At 33.9% G+C, this 18536-nt stretch overlaps 2 protein-coding genes across 2 annotated transcripts; one reads left to right on the forward strand and one right to left on the reverse strand.

The window, feature by feature from the left end:
- Window positions 1–369: 369 nt before the first annotated feature.
- LOC122297271 (triacylglycerol lipase OBL1-like) lies at window positions 370–5561 on the forward strand. The gene is made up of 5 exons (XM_043107289.1): window positions 370–723; window positions 883–1076; window positions 1197–1230; window positions 3802–4415; window positions 4985–5561. The coding sequence occupies exons 1-5, from the start codon at window positions 411–413 to the stop codon at window positions 5270–5272; spliced, it is 1443 nt and encodes a 480-aa protein (XP_042963223.1). The 5' UTR covers window positions 370–410; the 3' UTR covers window positions 5273–5561.
- Window positions 5562–14246: 8685 nt separating this feature from the next.
- On the reverse strand, window positions 14247–17143 carry LOC122296639. Its single transcript, XM_043106443.1, has 5 exons — window positions 16216–17143; window positions 15572–16118; window positions 15290–15430; window positions 15080–15150; window positions 14247–14953 (listed from the first exon to the last, which is right to left on the reverse strand). The coding sequence occupies exons 1-5, from the start codon at window positions 17141–17143 to the stop codon at window positions 14247–14249; spliced, it is 2394 nt and encodes a 797-aa protein (XP_042962377.1).
- Between the last annotated feature and the right edge of the window lie 1393 nt (window positions 17144–18536).

An 18536-nucleotide genomic window follows, 5' to 3' on the forward strand; every position in this document is an offset into this window, starting at 1 on the left:
CATGGTTACATGTAAAATCACTATTTATTTCAAAATTTTAAGTTGATGGAAGTAGATTTTATTATTTATATTTATATAATTATGTCAATTTTTAAAGAGTTTTGCTACATACAAGCACAGTTGCGTACTAATCTGTGTACCAATACTAATTTATTCATACTTGAAATTTAAATTAACATTGTTTTCAATAAAATCTACTTTTTGACCAATCATATCACATTGGTGCATAGATTAGTGCACAATTATGCTTGCAACTATATTTTTCCATTTTTAAATGGGTTAAAAGAATTTCCTCCAATTACCTAGTTAGAAGGAAACTCAATCCTTTATAAAATCCCGTTATATATATATATATATAAGCTGCTGGCAACTCATCCATCCTCGGTCTTCTTCTTTATTACTTCTAAACCATGGCGCCTTACCATGATCATAGAAAATTCTGCGATCGTTTTTTAATGCTTAAGCAAGAAGAAGCTAGTTTATATGAGCTTGTTCGCTTTATGCTTTTCTCTGAATCAGAAACAAAACGATTCATCGAATGCACTGAAGAGCACAAGCGAGATTTTTGGCGCCGATGGTACATCTTCAACTCCCTGCTTTTGCAGAAACTCTTATCCTGGGGAAAAATACCCATGGTTCAGATCGGAAATATGATAGAGCTGTGGCTGAATCTTCTTTCAGGAAACGGGGGGTTTCTCATGCTGTTTTCTAATTTTATAAAAGGTTTTTTCTTTTTTTTTTTCCAATCTGCATGAATAAATGGCATGCATGCAGTTATAAAACATAGGACATCCTGATCATTAATCTTAATATTGATGATATATATATAGTAAATGCACATTAATATATGTTGATCATTGCGTTGTCGATTTACGTATGCAGGAGAGGTGGTGTGGCCGGAACGGTCATCGGCGACGTTCACATCTGTGTTGGGAAACATTGATGGAAGAGTGGAGTTAGACAAAAGCATTAGACATGACAGCAGAAAATACAAAACATCGCTTGCTATGATGGCTTCCAAGTTGTCGTATGAAAATGAAGCATTTGTTCAAACCATAGTCAGAGATCAATGGAACGTGAGTATCTTGATCTTTTATTTTTATTTTTATTTTTATTTTTTATTTTTAATGTTTTTTCACTTCTTGTACATGTGATGGCTATGAAGATTAATGTCTTTTTGTCCATATTTTGCGCAGATGGAAAATTTGGGGTTCTACAACTTCTGGAATGGTAAGTGACATGAACTCTTACAATTCTTGATATAAATGTTAGCCGCAGGCCTAGTTTAAGTCTTTGAGATAATAATGATGATGGGTTAATGCAATCTGAGTTAAGGATATAGTCATCATGCTTCTGGGACGATATTCGATCACTAATATTTGATATAGTAATAGAGAAACCATCTAATTAATTAGTGATAGAATTATGCTACATATAATTATTTTTGGGTACTTTTTGCTCATTCCATTGATATAATTGGTCAAAACAGTTATTTTATATTAGAAAAAATAAAAATTCTATGTACAGTCTTTTTTGCGTACTCTTTTATGCATTTTACTGATATAATTAATTGCGTATTAAAAAAAAATTGATGTAGCCAATCACTTTAGTGGAGTGCACAAAGAATATATAAAAGTGATTGTATATAATAATATTACTCAAGAAAAATGATGCAGTCAATCACATCAATAAAGTGTACAAAGAATATGTAAGCGACACTGATTTCATCCGACTCCATTACTTTGAAATTTGTTAGTTTGATTGCATTACTCATTCTTTCCCCTCACCACTTCTAACTCCCAATATTAAACTTCCCCCCCCCCCCCCCCCCCAAAAAAGTATACAAATAGGCAAGTTGAGTGTCAAAATTCCTACCATTTTTTTAACTTTTAAAAATATTTCTCAAAGCTTGATTATTTCTTTTACAGTAATATTTTTGTACGTGGGTTCTAAATATTTAAAAAAAAAATGCAAAATTTATACAATTCAATATTACAAATATCATTTTTGTTTATTTTATTGTATGACAATGGTTAGATCATACTCAATGTGTTTGACCCGAAAGGAAAAAGAAAATTAATAATACATACACAATATTTTTTACAACTATTTTACAATTTAGTGTATATTAAAAGGTACAGTAAAGTTCAAAATTTTAACTAAATAAAAAAATAAAAATTAAATTAAAAAAACTTAATAACTTTTTATGAAATAAAACTATCATGCATATTGATGAATTGTGAAATGGGTTGTTCAATAATAGTACATTTTTGTATAGATCTTTTCTGATAAGTTTGATGTTATGATTAATTGATTATGCATATATATAAATATATATATATATATATGTATATATATCTATTCTATTATAATAAGTGTCTATACTATATAAATAGTAATTTTTTTTGTTTTTATTGTGTAGTTATGTTTTTGCCTCTGAGTTGCTTTTACTTTTAAACCAATAAAAAACTTTACTTTTACTTTTACTTTTACGTTTTTGCCCCTTGATCTTCTAATACCACAAGTATTAATTGCTAATTAAAAGACATGCATGCAAAGCATAAGAATTAATTTATAAGCACAAAGATCGTATGATCAAGATGTGCTAGTTGATATTTTTATTTTTTTATATATATATTTGTAAAAAAAAAAAAAAGACCAGAGAAAGAAGACAAGAGAAAAAAATAATCCAAACATATGTAGTATGTACCTACATGTATATATATAATGTTGTATATTTGGTTTTAAACTAAAATATAATTTAACTACAAGCGTAGACTAACCATTATGACATTTGGCCAGAATATATCTATTGAAATATATTATACTTTACTAACTTATTATTATCTAAAGATATGTCTTAAAATTTACTTTTTTGTTTTTTGTATTAAATTATGCATTAATTAAATTTTTTTGTAAACTATTATATATATATTTTTTATTAAAAATTTTATCTCACCCAATTAGATAAACGTGCTTTGCAAGTTGCTTCGAGCTAATATATATAGGAAAATTTTTCTTGTCATCCTCATACTTCACACATTACACTTATTTTAATTTTTTTTTATTTTTTCTATAATAAATATGTAGTGTGTGGATGATAAATAGAATAATTCAATTAGTTTAATAAGAATAAAATAAAATAAAAAATAAAAAATAATATTTTAATATATAAAATATGTAATATGAGATGATATGTAACATTCCTTTTATATATATATATATATATATATATGACAATTTGAAGTGAATTCAATACCCATAAATTATTATTACTATAGCAGTACTGTTGATTAGTCTACTGACGTAAGCATAAAGCAAGGGGGCCTATTAAATATATATTAATTAATTTGTCAAAAGGTAGCCTAATTAATTTGCCTTTTATCAAGAGATTAATAATGTATGAATGAAGGCATGCATTTGATGATTAAGATCAAGAAAATTGACTAGTAAAATGAGGGAAACAGCTGGGAACAACAAAACACAAAACTTGTACGTACGCTCGTCTTTCTTGCCAATTACAACCTCATGAATTAAGGAATACAGTTCACATATACATGTAAAACATAAATGCTAGCTAGGGTGTGGGCGGCATCTGAGTGTATCTAGGTAGCAGATTTACAGTTCCTTGGCTTATCCCGTGAGATATCCACGGAATAATTACTTCCTCTATATATATACACACTGCTTCAACTCGGTCATATATCTTTTTAAGTATTATTTTGCAATATTTCGATGTTACTAATTTCTGGCCCCATTTCAAGCTGCAAGCAGCTGATCTAATACATGAATTCTTGACAGATTTCTTAGGGCAAGCCTCAACACAAGCAATCATGTTGCAAGACACAAGTTATAAGCCTAACTTGATCGTGGTGGCATTTAGGGGAACCCGCCCGTTCGATCCAGTTGCATGGGGAACAGATGTCGATTTGTCCTGGTTTGAGCTTCCAAACGTGGGCAAGGTCCACAGTGGCTTTATGAAAGCTCTTGGCCTGCAGAAAGACAAAGGTTGGCCTAAGGAAATAAACCAATTAGGAAGTGACCAAAGACAGTTTGCTTATTACGCAATAAGACAAAGGCTGAGAGATATATTGCAGAAGCATGATGGAGCTAAGTTTATATTAACAGGACACAGCTTGGGTGGGGCATTGGCTATTCTGTTTGTAACTGTGCTAGCAATGCATGAGGAGGCATGGCTGTTGGAGAAGTTGGAAGGGGTTTACACATTTGGGCAGCCAAGGGTTGGGAACAAGAAGTTTGGGGATTATATGAAGAAGTTGAAAATGTATGATGTGAAGTATTTTAGGTTTGTTTACTGCAATGACTTGGTGCCCAGGGTCCCTTATGATGATGAAGCTATCTTTTTTGAGCATTTTGCGCCTTGCATCTACTTCAACAGCTTCTATGAATCAAAGGTCAGTCCCCTATATCTGGACAAAGATCTCATATAAGCCAGTACTATATAATACCATTATTTCAAAACTAAATTATTGGAACTTTGTCACACTAACATTCATCAAAATGTACAAACTATATGCTAAGAGCCTGATGGCATATATATAGCCCGGTTTTTCAAATGAAAAACTTAGATTCGAACCCCCTACCCCTTTATTAAAAAAAATGTACAAACTATATATGACAAAATATCAACCATGATTAGAGGTATAATAATTAAGATTTAATAGTTCGCAAACATATAATTAGGAGATATATCCTTCTCTCTCTCTCTCTCTCTCTCTCTCTCTCTCTCTCTCTCTCTCTCTTCAAGTTTAGAAACTATAGATTAATTATATGAATAATGCTATTCTTCATTCCGATCGAATTAATTCTATAAGTGGTTGACTTATGAAGCTATTGAAAATGAGTCATGAGGAGTACTAATGATATCTAAAGATGATAAAATCAATGATGAAAAGTGTTATATATATATAGGACATTGGCATTACTTAACACATGAATGCATGGCATCTTGATTGGAATTCAGGTTTTATTGGAGGAGCCGAATAAGAACTACTTCGGATTGTTCTGGGAGATACCAAAGCACATAAATGCAGTTTTTGAGCTAATGCGTGGGTTCATAATCCCGTATATAAAGGGTGAAGAATATGAAGAAAGTCTGCTAATGAAAATGTGTAGGGTGATGGGATTGATGATTCCGGGATTATCAGCACATCTTCCTCCAGATTATGTTAATGCCACCAGATTGGGATCCTTGGCTACAGAACTCCCAAACCCAACGCATCAGCACAAGGATTCTAAAGCTGAGTACTGATGATTGGGGAAATCATAATAGCTTATAGCTTTTCAGGGTTTTGTTGATTTCAACAGGGAAAAAAATTATTGGTGAATTAATATATAGTAGCTTACTTTTTACGGTTTGTTGATTTCAACAGAGAAAAAAAAAAAAGTCTTTCAAGAAGGATCTATGCAAAATACTAGGATGCCGTTTTACTTTTAAACCCACTGCCTACCTTTTGGGGGTTGTATTATAACTAAGGTTAAAGGATCGAGACCAAAAATATATAAATATATCAATATCACATGATGCACTTTACATATAATCTATATTTTCTAATGACATTTTTATAATCAATATCACATGCACTTTACATATATAAATATATATATATATATATATATATATATATCAATTTGAAGACCAGACTACATATGTGGAGACATAATCTGGCCATGAGCTCTATTGAGGAAAAAATTTCAAATTACCTGTAGACAAAGTATTGGGCATATTTATAAGTAATGTACAAATCTCTCTTATAGAACCGGATTTATGAGATGAGTTAGATCCATAAATTTTTCATAATATCAGAGTCTGCCACAGGACAAATGGGAGCTCATATTACTTATCCCGTAACAAGGACTAGAAAAAATACTGACCTACATGTGAGAGAGCGTGTTGAGGAATAAATCCTAAATTCCCTGTAGACAAAGTTTTGGATATGTTTATAAGTAATGTATAAACTTATCTTAGAATCGATTTTATAAGATGAGTTAGACTCATAAATTTCTTCAAGTTCCACATGAATAAATCTACTGTAAAAAATTGTGGCCCAGCAAATTAGTTACCCTAGCAACACATGTTAAGACATAACTTGCAAAAGACGGTATACGACAAGACATATATGTTCATTTATAAAAGAAAAACAATTCTAAAAAGCAAATAGATTACTCCTTCAACAATCTATGTGAGCTTCTTCAAGGGCTTCATCCTCTTCTTCCATTGACTTTTAATTCAATTTTTTCTTTCATCTATTTATTCACCTTGGTATAACGACAAAGAGAGAAATTGAGATTAAGGCTTCGTTTGAATGTTGAGCTGAATTGAATTATTTATAAATAGTAATAAGTTGAGATTGTAAAGTAAGAGCTCGTTTGGATACACAAAGTAGCTGAGTGCACTTCACTTTTAGGCTGCTTTGAACATCCAAACACATTATGATCATGAGCTTATTATAATGAGTAATGTTATATATAGTCATGAAATGTGTACATTACAACAAATAATGGTTTTTCCCATGAGTTATTTTCTCAAGACAAACCATCGTGGCAAATAGTGTGACGCCCACAACTCCCACGTACGGATACGTGGAAATCGATGAGTCGGGATGATGACAACACGGGTCACGCAGCCCATCGCCGAGTGCCAAGTGTGTGTACGTGCAACACATGTATGTAAAAATAATGTAGCAGTAATAAAAGTATTTCAACCAAGTACCAGAATTTCGTTTAAATACAAATTTAAAATCAAACTTGCTTAACACAAGCGTATCAAAATATTACAAGTTTCAATATTGTTTCAAATCCAAATTACATGATATAAAAGCAAGTAAAATAATTTTCCAAAATCAGTAATATGACGGAGCTGCCTCCTCGGGCTCAGTCTCCTCCTCCTCAACCTCTGCATCAAAATCTCCGATACCAAAGACGGTGCCTTAGGTAAGTAATGATCCAAACATCACAAGATAAAAATATAATAAACTCAACAATATGCATGAAAAGATACCATATGCATGAGATCAAAACATAATCTTTCTCAAAAATATTTCCTTTCCAACTTACACCAAAAATCACATTTGGCCAAAAAATAATTCATTTAAAACTCATGCCAAAAGTCACATTTGTCCCAAAATATTTTCTTTAAAACTTTTCCTCGCCATTTTCCCAGAAAATGACACAAATTCCAAGTCTAAAATAAATTTCTATTTTTCCTTAACCGAATGCACCGTGACCTCCCCTAGGGGTCATCAGCACACCCTGGCTCCCTTCGCACACCATGAGTAACGACCATGCATGTGACTTTATAACGAGCGATATCCAGTTCCACGCGCAGTTTGTACGTAGTCAAGCATCCTTTAGCCCCCGCTAGCATAGGGGCTATAGAGTCTGTACGAGAGTTTTACCATCTCGTCTACTCCCTTTGTCTACCAACGACAACATAGGGGATGTCACTCAGTATATTGCGCTTTTGAGTGACCAGAGGAGCTCCACTGAGATAATGCCCCATCTCAATTTGGGGTCGTGATACACACGCACTCAAAAATCCATTTACGCATGAAAACCAAGTTTTCATTATTCAATACATGTACATGTATGCCATTATATGAAAAATATAATTTTTCCTTTTTAAATATGAACATGCATGCTCCATGCAATGCACACATCAAGATACGAATTATCCAACAAATCTCAACATCAACCAAAATGAATAACTCTGTTCTCAAATCCATCCAACCCCCGACTATTCGGATTCAGTTTGGAATAACCAACCAGTTATAAATTATTGTAAAAGTAATAATATATTTAAATCTAAAATGAAGCTTGAAAAATACTTATAGCGCTATATAATAATTTTTGAAGGATCAACGAGTTGCAAAAGGTGGAGGAAAAGCAATATAACAGTGTAAAAACACTGTGGCTATAGGTTGTAAAATACCCACTTTTGAATGAGGATGAACCAAGACTTAAAATTGATAGGGAATGACTTAGAGGTGTTTATGAAACTAGTGAAAATGTAGGTTGGTTGTGGGTAGAAGGCCAAAAAGCCCAAAACGGAGTTGAGTTCATGGGGGTTGCTCCGGCGACCGATCGGAGCTATAAATGGGTGGTTTAGGTCAGTAGAAGGTCGATGAAGAAGTGGTGAAGAAGTGGTGGTCGGAGGTGGAACGACGGCGCTGCTGGACCAAAATGACATCGCTGCTTGGAGGAGCTCGTGGTGGTTAACGTCGGCTCGGATGGGGCTGAAATTTGGTGGGGATATTCATCGGCAGGTGGGGAAGAGGGTGGGGGGGGGGGGGGTGCACGGCATGACAGGACGACGGCGGTGCAGTGGAGGAACGAAAATTCTAACAGGAAGAGAAGGGTGAGACGCAGGGGAAAGGAGAGAGAAACTGGGAGAAAAATGAGAGAAAAAAGGAAGAAAATGGGAAAAGAAAGAGGAAGAAGAAAAAGAAAAAGAGAAAAGAAAAGATGGAGGAAAAGAAATGAGATTCAGTTCTCACATCTTGAATCAGGAAGCTGATCCAACGAAAACAATTTAAAAAGCTATAAATTGAATAAAATAATTTAAACACAAAACCTTGCTAAAATATAAGAATTAAATAGTAAAAACTAACAACAAAATTTTAAATCAAAAAATAAACTAAATTAAACTAAACAGTAATTTAAACACAAAACAATAATTAATATTAAGAAAGCACCTTAAAATAAATTTCACAATTAAATAAATCCAATTAAAATTTGATAAATTTAAAATAAAAGAACCAATATTTTAATTAATTTAAAAACTCATTCCAATAAAAATACCTGTAAAAGTGGGGGGTATCACATCCTCCCCCCCTTAAAATAAAATTTCGTCTTCAAAATTTATGAGGTTAAACATCAGCACCAAGCAAGATATAAGATACAACTAAGGACACATTTGAGAAAACATGCTATCAACTAAACCCCATGCAAGCACAAGTAAAGCACTCCCAAATCTACTCCTATAGGTGATTCCATTATAATCACAGTAGTACTCCAATTGCAAATCACAACTAGTACTCCCACTACAACAAAAGTCTCCTTCTCCTACGAAATCCAACTAGTGTGTAAAGCAGAAAAATAGTGGCAAAAATTCGTGCACCACGGTTTATGATCGCCAATGTAAAAGCGTCACAGTTGCTCTGTGAACTGCCGTAACGATTATGCTGCAAAATTCAACCTGTTTTCATGGCGATTGAGATGCCAGGAATAGCACTTAAGCTGTTTGCCGTAAACGGAGTTCATCTGGTTGTGAAAAGCGTCGCAAACAACAGTTGTTCCCCTGCGGAATTGAATCGTCGGAAACAGCTCCGTATCAGCAGCGGGAGCCGTTCGTCGCAAACAACCCTATTTTCTGATGGTTGATTCCGTCGTGAAGAACATCATTTCCGACGGTTCTAGATTTGTGGGGGAATTTTGTGGCGGTTTGTAATCACCGCTGATTGTCAAACATTGTTGGTGGAAAATTTGGATTTCACCCATGTACATTCCGTTGAGCAATTCCCCGCAGGGATTGGGATCATCAAATCTGTGGACATTGTTGGCATAATGGATTCGTGGTAAATCTAGAATGAATTTTTGCAAAAGCTGGACGCTAGCTATACGTGAACAAATATTTTAGCTTTTAATTCCATTTGCACTAACTACGTACTGATCATCATCTCTCTTGTCCATTTGCAGCAAGCCGTAGCAGCCAATCTCAAATTTGAAAAGCATCAATTTGGGGCATTTTTTCTATGCATGTGGCAACAGGCTTATTGGGTTTCACTAGTATGTTTTTCTTACTTTCATTAAAAAAAAAACTTGATCAAATTGTTCAATGTATCTCTCAAAATTTTATTGGGTTTTCACTAAATTATCATTTTTGTCCATATCCCTTCTTGTATGACATTTGTTATAATGATGCACTTTTTTATCCTACACGCACTAATTCCTGATATAAAGGTTATGTTGTACATCCAATTACTAATAATAACACTTGTCCAAGTCAAGGAATTTACGTACAGAGTAGTTATAAACTTAGTGCAGCTTGTCATACATGTATATAGTAAGTTCAGAAACAAGAGTCAAATTCATTAGTAAGTTTCTTACATTTTCCCACCATACATGAATACTTGCTATTTCAACATGCCAGCAATCCTACAATTCCTATAAGTGTCTGCAGATATTCTACCTTTGTTACTAGGATCTTGGCTAGCACAACCAAGTCATCTCTAGCAATGCATGGTTTTTTTACCTGGTGCAAAAACAGAGCAAGGGATAAAGTCAACCCTTCAACATTGATTTTTGAATTCCTGTAGGTCCTAGAGAATCATTAAAATATCTAGAAATGGGATCAAGTATATGCTAGCATAGAATTTCCAACATCATCAATATAAGATTGTCTTTACAAAAACCATTTTAGTAGCAGCAGTAAGTTGTTCAACTCTATGAAATCCAACCAACTAAGATAGCCACCACCATTTATACATGTCTTATTAATTATAATTCACTTGTGAGGTACTTATAAAAAATAAATAAATCTTTGGGCATGTTGAGAGGAAAGACCACCAGCTCATGAGTGTAATCATGATTTTAAAAATCTTTTCTGATAGCACCCTGCTTGAATTTAGTACAGAAACATAACTCTCCACATCCTAATCAAAATCTTGTAAACTCTAAAGGCATTATACACTACAATCTACATTAGACATTTATATGGCAAGGTTTGATTAGGAGGCTGCAGTTCTCATAGTCTATATTATATGCCAATTCAAATATAAAAACCAATGCAGAATATTCTTTGTATTCTACCCTCTAGAGAAATTTGATCTAATGCCCAATAAGACAATGGGCGTGAAACAGACTCCAAACTAGATAGGCTCCCAGAAAATATTTCATTTTCAGCCAAGGATTCAAATATTTGTCTAAAAAGTCCTTTATATTTCTCATTTGTGAGTCTACTGATGTCTTACTAAAGTCAACCCCAATAATGAAGCTGCTATTATAACTTTGCCCCCTTGGGAGCATTATTTTAGTCCAAAAACCTATTGCCTCAAACCAAACAACCTGCCTAGTATTTTAGATAAATAATTCAGAGATATGTTGAATTTTGGTGTGCTTGTGTGAATTTAATTGGCAACTGAACCTTTGTATTATAGTACATCCACTCTAAAGGATTGATACACTTTCAAAACAGACTGGAACCAAACTCCAAATTATTGAAACCAAAGTATAAATATCAAAATATTATTACCAATTACAAACTGTAGAAATTTGCTCTAATGCAGATAAGAAGGGTGTGAAATAGACTCGAAATCAGCTGTAAAAATATAAATATATCAGATAAACCTTTTACTTTCTATCATGAATACATTCATAATTTTCAAAGCCTTATATACTTTGTTGGAAATTAGGACTGTAATCAGCATACATTCATTAGACTACCAAATATGATCATGACTAATAAATGAATCCCATTACCCCTTATTTATCTAATCTGCCCATTAACAAAGCAAGCACATCAATATAACATGCTTTTAACCAACTTATCCTCCCATACACACTGGGATAATCCCTGAGGCAAATAAAACAGAGTTGGTTAATTTAGTTTATGGATATATTGACCAAGGAATGCCTTAAATTTGAAATGACAGCTAGGAGTAGTCAGCTCACCTCTTTCGCCAAACCCAATCTAGCCATTGCAGAATTCCAAACTCTGCATTTTCAGAAGCCATTCATCAAAAACCATTAGTACTGCCAAAAAAACCAAAAAAAAAAAAAAAAAAAAAAAAACCATGCATTGTCAAAAACAAAAAGTGTAGTTGCTGGCAATAATGTGGCTACAGATCTCCTTGAGTCTCTCTTTGAGACTCTAATTCTGACCCAAAGTCTGAATTAAGACATGTATATTGAGATTGACAATGAGTTTGATAATTAAACGTTTCTGGTTATTAGCTTTAAATAACCATTGAGTATATGATGGTTTGTAAACCAATAATTTAACTAGAATATGATTAGTAATTAACAAATAATTGGTAATTTGGTAGATATGTAAAATATGATAAAATTAATCCAAGCTGATAACGAGGGAAAAAATAATGATAAAATAGATAATCCAATATGGAAATTCCATGTGAAAGAAATAGATCACAAAGGCAACTTCTAATCATATTCTTCTAAAACTTATCTTTGACTTTGGCTATTTCAATGAGGCATTTTTCAGTGGCTTATTTATCATCCATACATGAACATGATATGAATAATTGCTAAAACAAAAAGGTTCCATCAGAATATCCCAAAATAAAATATAAAATACAATTCTCTACAATAACTTCACTTTCATCACAATTATTGTTTATCTTGCAAACATTTTGCTAAGATTATATTTCATTTCTTGTATCATTTTCTTATACAATATTGATTTTACCATCAACTAATAAGTAAGTTATTTTAATTTAACTACTGCGATCAACAATTACCATGTTCACATATACCATGAAATTTCCTCCTTATATATTAAGTACTTAATATATATATTAAGTATTAAAACCCAACATTTTCTAATTAAGTTAAATCTGGAAGTAACCATTTTTAAATTGGCAAACATGACAGTTCATGATGGTAATTGGACGTCCTCGTACAAAATCTTCATTGTTGAACCAAGTCATTTTGATGCCACAAATACACACTTCACTGGTGGTTGAACCAAGTAATTAAATCTAAAATACAAACTTTGCTCATTGCCAATCTGTTGGGCTGTATATAATGATGAGTAAATCAAAAAAGGTATATCTCTCCAACTTCACATTCAGTAATAAAGCATTGTGTGCATGTATAAACAATTAATAAGTCCAAATTATCACCATAATCTTTGAGAAAGCTAGTATTTACATTATCCAGTCGTTCAACCCCAATTATAGTCTAAAATTGTACTCAAAGAACCACATTAATTAGTAGTAAATGTATTCCTCATCCTTAAGGTAATGTTTTCCATAAATACTAAATACATAAAGCTGCTGCCAGAACAGATCACTACAACATTCACCTCTGACAAGGAGATCTTATATACATTGGTAAACTACATTTCCCTTCCTCATCATCTCACCATTGTACTTGTATGCTCCATGACTAGAAGATGAATGGCTGAATTAACCAGTTGAATAGACTCACTGCACCAATCCTACCAAATTGTAGACATTTAATTTCTCAAATATAGCAGTTTAACCAAATACCTCAGGAAATGCAAACTGAAAAAAGAGGTAAATTACAACATTTTCTCAATAAGGAGTTCTACACACCCATACTCATCTCATAGAAGAATATGAAATTTAATAACTGAAACTGCATATTGCTAACTACACCATATGTAGCTCTGGAAGATCAATGCCAGCACAATAGGTTCATCATACAACCTCAGCACCACGGCCATTTTCTCTGGCTTTACTAAATTTAACTTTATCAAAAAAAATGAGAGAAAGGGAAAAAACCAAGACATTATGGCCTTAATTTTTGACATGTCACCTAAGCATTCGAGATATACAATTCCAAAAATTTCTAATAACATTTTAGCTAACATTATACATCAGGATTTCCTAACCATAGATTCTCAAAAACTAAAAACTATGGAATTGAAAATTTTTTTATTTCCAAGAAAAAAATCACAAACAACATATTTATGCTGGTTTTGAACTAAACTGGAAACAGAATAAAAGTTGAAGGAAACAGCATCTTCATGTGTTCTGAAAATAGGCGATTGTCTAAACCAATTTTCTATCAACTTATTCTTGGACAAATTGAGCTGTGTCAATATTTATGACAAAGTAAGATTATTTATCACAACGTGGGTTGAAACTATAGACATTATAAATTGAAAAGAATTTAACACACGATATTAATATAACACAAATTCGAGTACAAGAATAATATGCAAACTATGCAGCAGTGCTTTGTACTCTAGTAGGTTGTGGGTGGTCTATTACCATCAGATTTATGTTCAGCTTGTGGTTTATTGAATTTGTTTGAAGAACATCACCCCTGAAAGCTCTCGGGATTTTCAGATCCTGCAGATATAGTGAAGAGCTATGAAAGTGTACCAAACAAAAGGTGGTGTTAAGTGACTATGAAATGCGTATTTCTAATTAAGTAGAGAATTGGCATTTATGCATACCATCATCAGAAAAAGTTCCATAGTCAGTTTCGAGGTCTTCTTCACTACTACCACTATCATTTTAATTATATTCATTCTCTTCCTCATTGCCAAAGGTTGAATATTCATGATCAGATATTGGGTTCGAGACTAATGTGACATCGGCAACATGAAATGGTTCTACATCAGACCTATGCAAGGGATTCGTCGTGCTAGCATCATCATATTGGGGTTCTACCTCTACATATGATGGTTCGTTCTCCTGGAATGCATCATTTTCGAATATATCGTCATCATTATCCTCATCATTCACCACTGGACCAGTTGGAACATCATACATATTCCTATTGGTCACCTTCTGCACCACGAACCAATTACCACCCAAACTAGTATCTTTAAGATAAAACACTTGAGAGGCTTGATAGGCTAGGGCGAATGGCTCGTCTTTATACCATTTACGAGAATTGTTGACACTAGTTAGATGGTCGCCAACTCGTATTCCTCTTTTCCCATCGTCGATATCAAACCACTCACATTTGAACAAATATACATGACACCATCCCATGTAGCGTAATTGTAATATTTCAATTAAAACACCATAGAAATCAACAGGTTTTGAACGATGTTCACCGTTAACAACTAGGCCACTATTTTGGGTTCGGCAATATTTTCCTAGGTTCTCTGTGTGGAACCTTATGCAATTCATGATGCAAGCATCATATGAAGTAACCCATGGGTCCAGTCCACAAGCAAGTGCATATATATCATCAGTGACCTCATCCTCATTTTCTGAACGCAATTGTTGAACTTGTTAGGAGGGTAAGAAACCGAATAAAACAAATTATATTCCACTGCAGAATGACAATATGAGTTGTTTAGGCATTTAGAGGTAACCTACACGTATGCGAAACCAACTTGGAAATTCACTTTGATGTCTACACTCTACATTATCCATGGAATGTTCTTGAATCTTGCAGTAGTGCTCACTAAAAATCCATATGCATGGTAACTCAAGTTAGTATAAGGTGTTATTAATGCTATATTAATAAGGTACAAGTAATAGAAAACTCAACATACTTACTGTAGGTACTATCCAATATCTCTGTACAATTATTCAACACATACCATTTTGCCTTTGCAAGTAGAGTCTTATCCAATCGATGTGAAGTTAGCAATCCCAAAGGACATATCTTTTGTGAGAACACAGACAACCCTGGAAACTGAGGATCGTCATCAATATGCTTGTTCCATTCCACTCGATTATGTCTAGTTTCAACATCATGGATGTACAAGAAGCAAAAAGTCAAGCATTCAACATGAACATAAGCTTAAGCAATTGAGCCTTCTGGATAAGCCTTATTTCTGACGTAGCGCTTGAATTTTTTCAAATATCTTTCAAAAGGATACATCCACTTATATTGTACTCGACCTCCCAAAAATGCCTCATGGGGTAGATGAATGGCAAGATGTACCATTATATCAAAAAAGGCAGGTAGAAAAATCATCTCAAGCTTGCATAGGATGATTGCAATGTCGGATTGTAATCGCTTCAATACATCTAATGTCAATGTTCGTGCACACAAAGCCTTGAAAAAGGTACTCAACTTCGTCAATGCAAGGCGTATATCTGATCGCGAAAATCCACCAATTGCAACTGGAAGTAATCTTTGCATAAAAACATGACAGTCATGACTTTTCATTCTCATTATCTTTCCATCATTGACTGAAACACATCTCGAAATATTTGAGGCAAAACCATCTGGAAATTTCACATATGCAAGCCACTTACAAAAACGTCTCCTCTGATCTAAATCCAATGTGTATGAACCAAGCACCATGGAAAATCCACTGCTAACAGGTTGTAAATGTAATTCCTTCCTTAATCCAAGCTCCATCAAGTCCCTGCGTGCATTTGCAGTGTCTTTGTTTTTCCTTTCAATATTCATCAACGTACCTAGGACATTGTCGCATATGTTTTTTTTCTATGTGCATCACATCGAGATTATGTCGTAAAGACAACGTTGACCAGTAAGATAGCTGGAAGAATATACTTTGTTTTGTCCAATTCAATTCATTTGGTCTGCGTTTTCTATTCCGAGAACCTTTGCCAAACTGGACAGTAGCAACCTCCTCTAGTTGCTGGAGTACATCATGTCCCATAAGTTTAGTAGGTGGCAACCGATGATTCTCATTTCCATTAAAAGCGGCTTTTTTCTTTCTCCAAGTGTGTGCAGATGGCAAGAACCGACGATGGCCCATATAACAATGTTTTCTCCCATGACATAACCACATGGAATCTGTATCGAGATTGCATAATGGACAATCCAATTTTCCCTTAGTGCTCCACCCTGAAAGATTAGCATATGCAGGAAAATCATTAATAGTCCATAATAGTGTAGCATGTAAGCAGAATCTTTCTGACTTAGAGGCATCATATGTCTCTACGTTGTCAACCCATAATTGCTTTAATTCATGAACTAAAGGTTGCAAATAAATGTCGATGTCATTTCCTGGAGCTTTAGGGCCAGGAATGAGCAGAGATAACATTAAGTACGGATCTTTCATGCACAACCAAGAGGGCAAGTTGTATAGCACAAGTATTACTTGCCATATGCTATAAGGTTTACTCATATTATTGAAAGGGTTAAAACCATCATTGACTAGGCCTAATCTAACATTGCGAGCATCTTTTGCAAACCAACTTTGGTCTCTATCAAATTCTCTCCACATCTTAGAATCAGCATGATGCCTTAAAGTGTTATGGTCATCAACACGTTCTTCTCTATGCCATTTCATGGATTTTGCAGTATCCTTTGACATAAATAACCTTTGCAACCTCGGTGTCAAAGGAAAGTATCGTAATACTTTTTGAGGAATCCTTCCTTTTTTCCTTACGGTCGATATCCATCTTGACTCATTGCATTTAGAATACTCTTCTTTCTTGGCATCCTCTTTCCAAAATAAATAACATGCAGTCATTTGGACATACGTGTATCTTGACATAACTAAAACCTAGGCCACGGTCTAAGTGTCAGGCCTCGTGATATGAGTTAGGCAACTGAATATCTGGAAATGCAGCTTTTAGCAATTGTAAAACCATATTAAATGATTTGATAGTCCACCCACCAATTGTTTTGATATGAAGCAACTTAACTATAAATGACAGCTTAGAAAACTTTGCAAAACTTGGATAAAGTGGGCGTCGAGCATCCTCTAACAATTGGTCAAAATCCATGGAGGGCCCTTCAAGTACGATGGGTCTCTCACTAGTACCTTCTTCCCCACATGCAGACTCCATAAATGATCCGGCCCGAATGTCATCTATCATCTCATCCATATCATCAATATAATTCTCTCTTTCATTATTTTTGTCATCATCATCTGATGAATTAGCACTCCAACATTCATCCTCTCCATGAAATATCCATCGTGTATAATTTGGATCAATACCTATCATGAATAGATGATCTTCGACTTCATTGATTGGTAGGAAGATGCCATTACGGCATCTCCAACATGGACACCTAAATGTCGTGCTTCCAGGTGCATGGGCTCGAGCCATATTGAGAAGTTGATTAATCCCTTCACCATATTCATGTGACGTAAATCTGTTTGGTACTTGCATCCAACTCTTGTCCATTTGAATGCGAATCAAGCCAACTAGGAAACCAAGATGAGATAAGGCCACTTGAATTTTTTCCAACAAAGAATAAAGAAAGAAAATGGTAGATATGAGATCACTAAATGTTGAAATAAGAAAATGGTGAATAACACATAAAAAGAAAATGAACTAAATAAGCCTTAACACAATGTCTCTTAAAAGGCAAAGTTACATATAAGGATAGTTTTAAGGCAATTAACAATTTCATATAAGGAAACATTGCTATCTAACTGCTCGGAGGCTAACATGCACACTTGGCCATTGCTCTGTATTCACGTTGAAAGTGTAAATCATGGTAAATAAAAGATAAAAGTGTTGTCATTCTCTTCTCAGTCAAGCATATCCATGCTGATGGCATTTCACGTTTATGCATTGTTAAAGAGGTCAAAAATACCAGTAAGAAGAACAAATTTACTTGAGTTGGCAAGGATTGAGAGAAACTTTTATTCTAAGTTTACTATAAACTCAACTTTTTTGCACAATATAACACATTGGACATTAGGAACGTAAATTATATAAGTACTACTACAACTGATTCATTTCAACTCACAAATCATTAGTCTTGGTAAGTAAGGTTGATAGAGTTAGACAAAACTTTTGGGATTTTTGGATAAACATGACATCCAAACAAGTGGGGGCCATATAAGACAGCAGTATGGCTCATGCAATGCCACAAACAGCTCCAGTAAAAACCAAATTAGAATTTACAAG

Source organism: Carya illinoinensis, chromosome 15, assembly GCF_018687715.1.
Source record: "Carya illinoinensis cultivar Pawnee chromosome 15, C.illinoinensisPawnee_v1, whole genome shotgun sequence".
Lineage (NCBI taxonomy): Eukaryota > Viridiplantae > Streptophyta > Magnoliopsida > Fagales > Juglandaceae > Carya > Carya illinoinensis.

Excerpts from the sequence above, each read along its gene's own strand:
- LOC122297271 (XM_043107289.1), top strand. The coding sequence starts at position 411 with ATGGCGCCTTACCATGATCATAGAAAATTCTGCGATCGTTTTTTAATG. Across the intron at positions 724-882 it reads GTTTTCTAATTTTATAAAAG|GAGAGGTGGTGTGGCCGGAA; the intron begins GTTTTTTCTTTT and ends TTACGTATGCAG. Across the intron at positions 1,231-3,801 it reads GTTCTACAACTTCTGGAATG|ATTTCTTAGGGCAAGCCTCA; the intron begins GTAAGTGACATG and ends AATTCTTGACAG.
- LOC122296639 (XM_043106443.1), bottom strand. The coding sequence starts at position 17,143 with ATGACTGCATGTTATTTATTTTGGAAAGAGGATGCCAAGAAAGAAGAG. Across the intron at positions 15,151-15,289 it reads CTACTTGCAAAGGCAAAATG|TGAGCACTACTGCAAGATTC; the intron begins GTATGTGTTGAA and ends ATGGATTTTTAG. Across the intron at positions 14,954-15,079 it reads ACATCAAAGTGAATTTCCAA|AAAATGAGGATGAGGTCACT; the intron begins GTTGGTTTCGCA and ends AATTGCGTTCAG.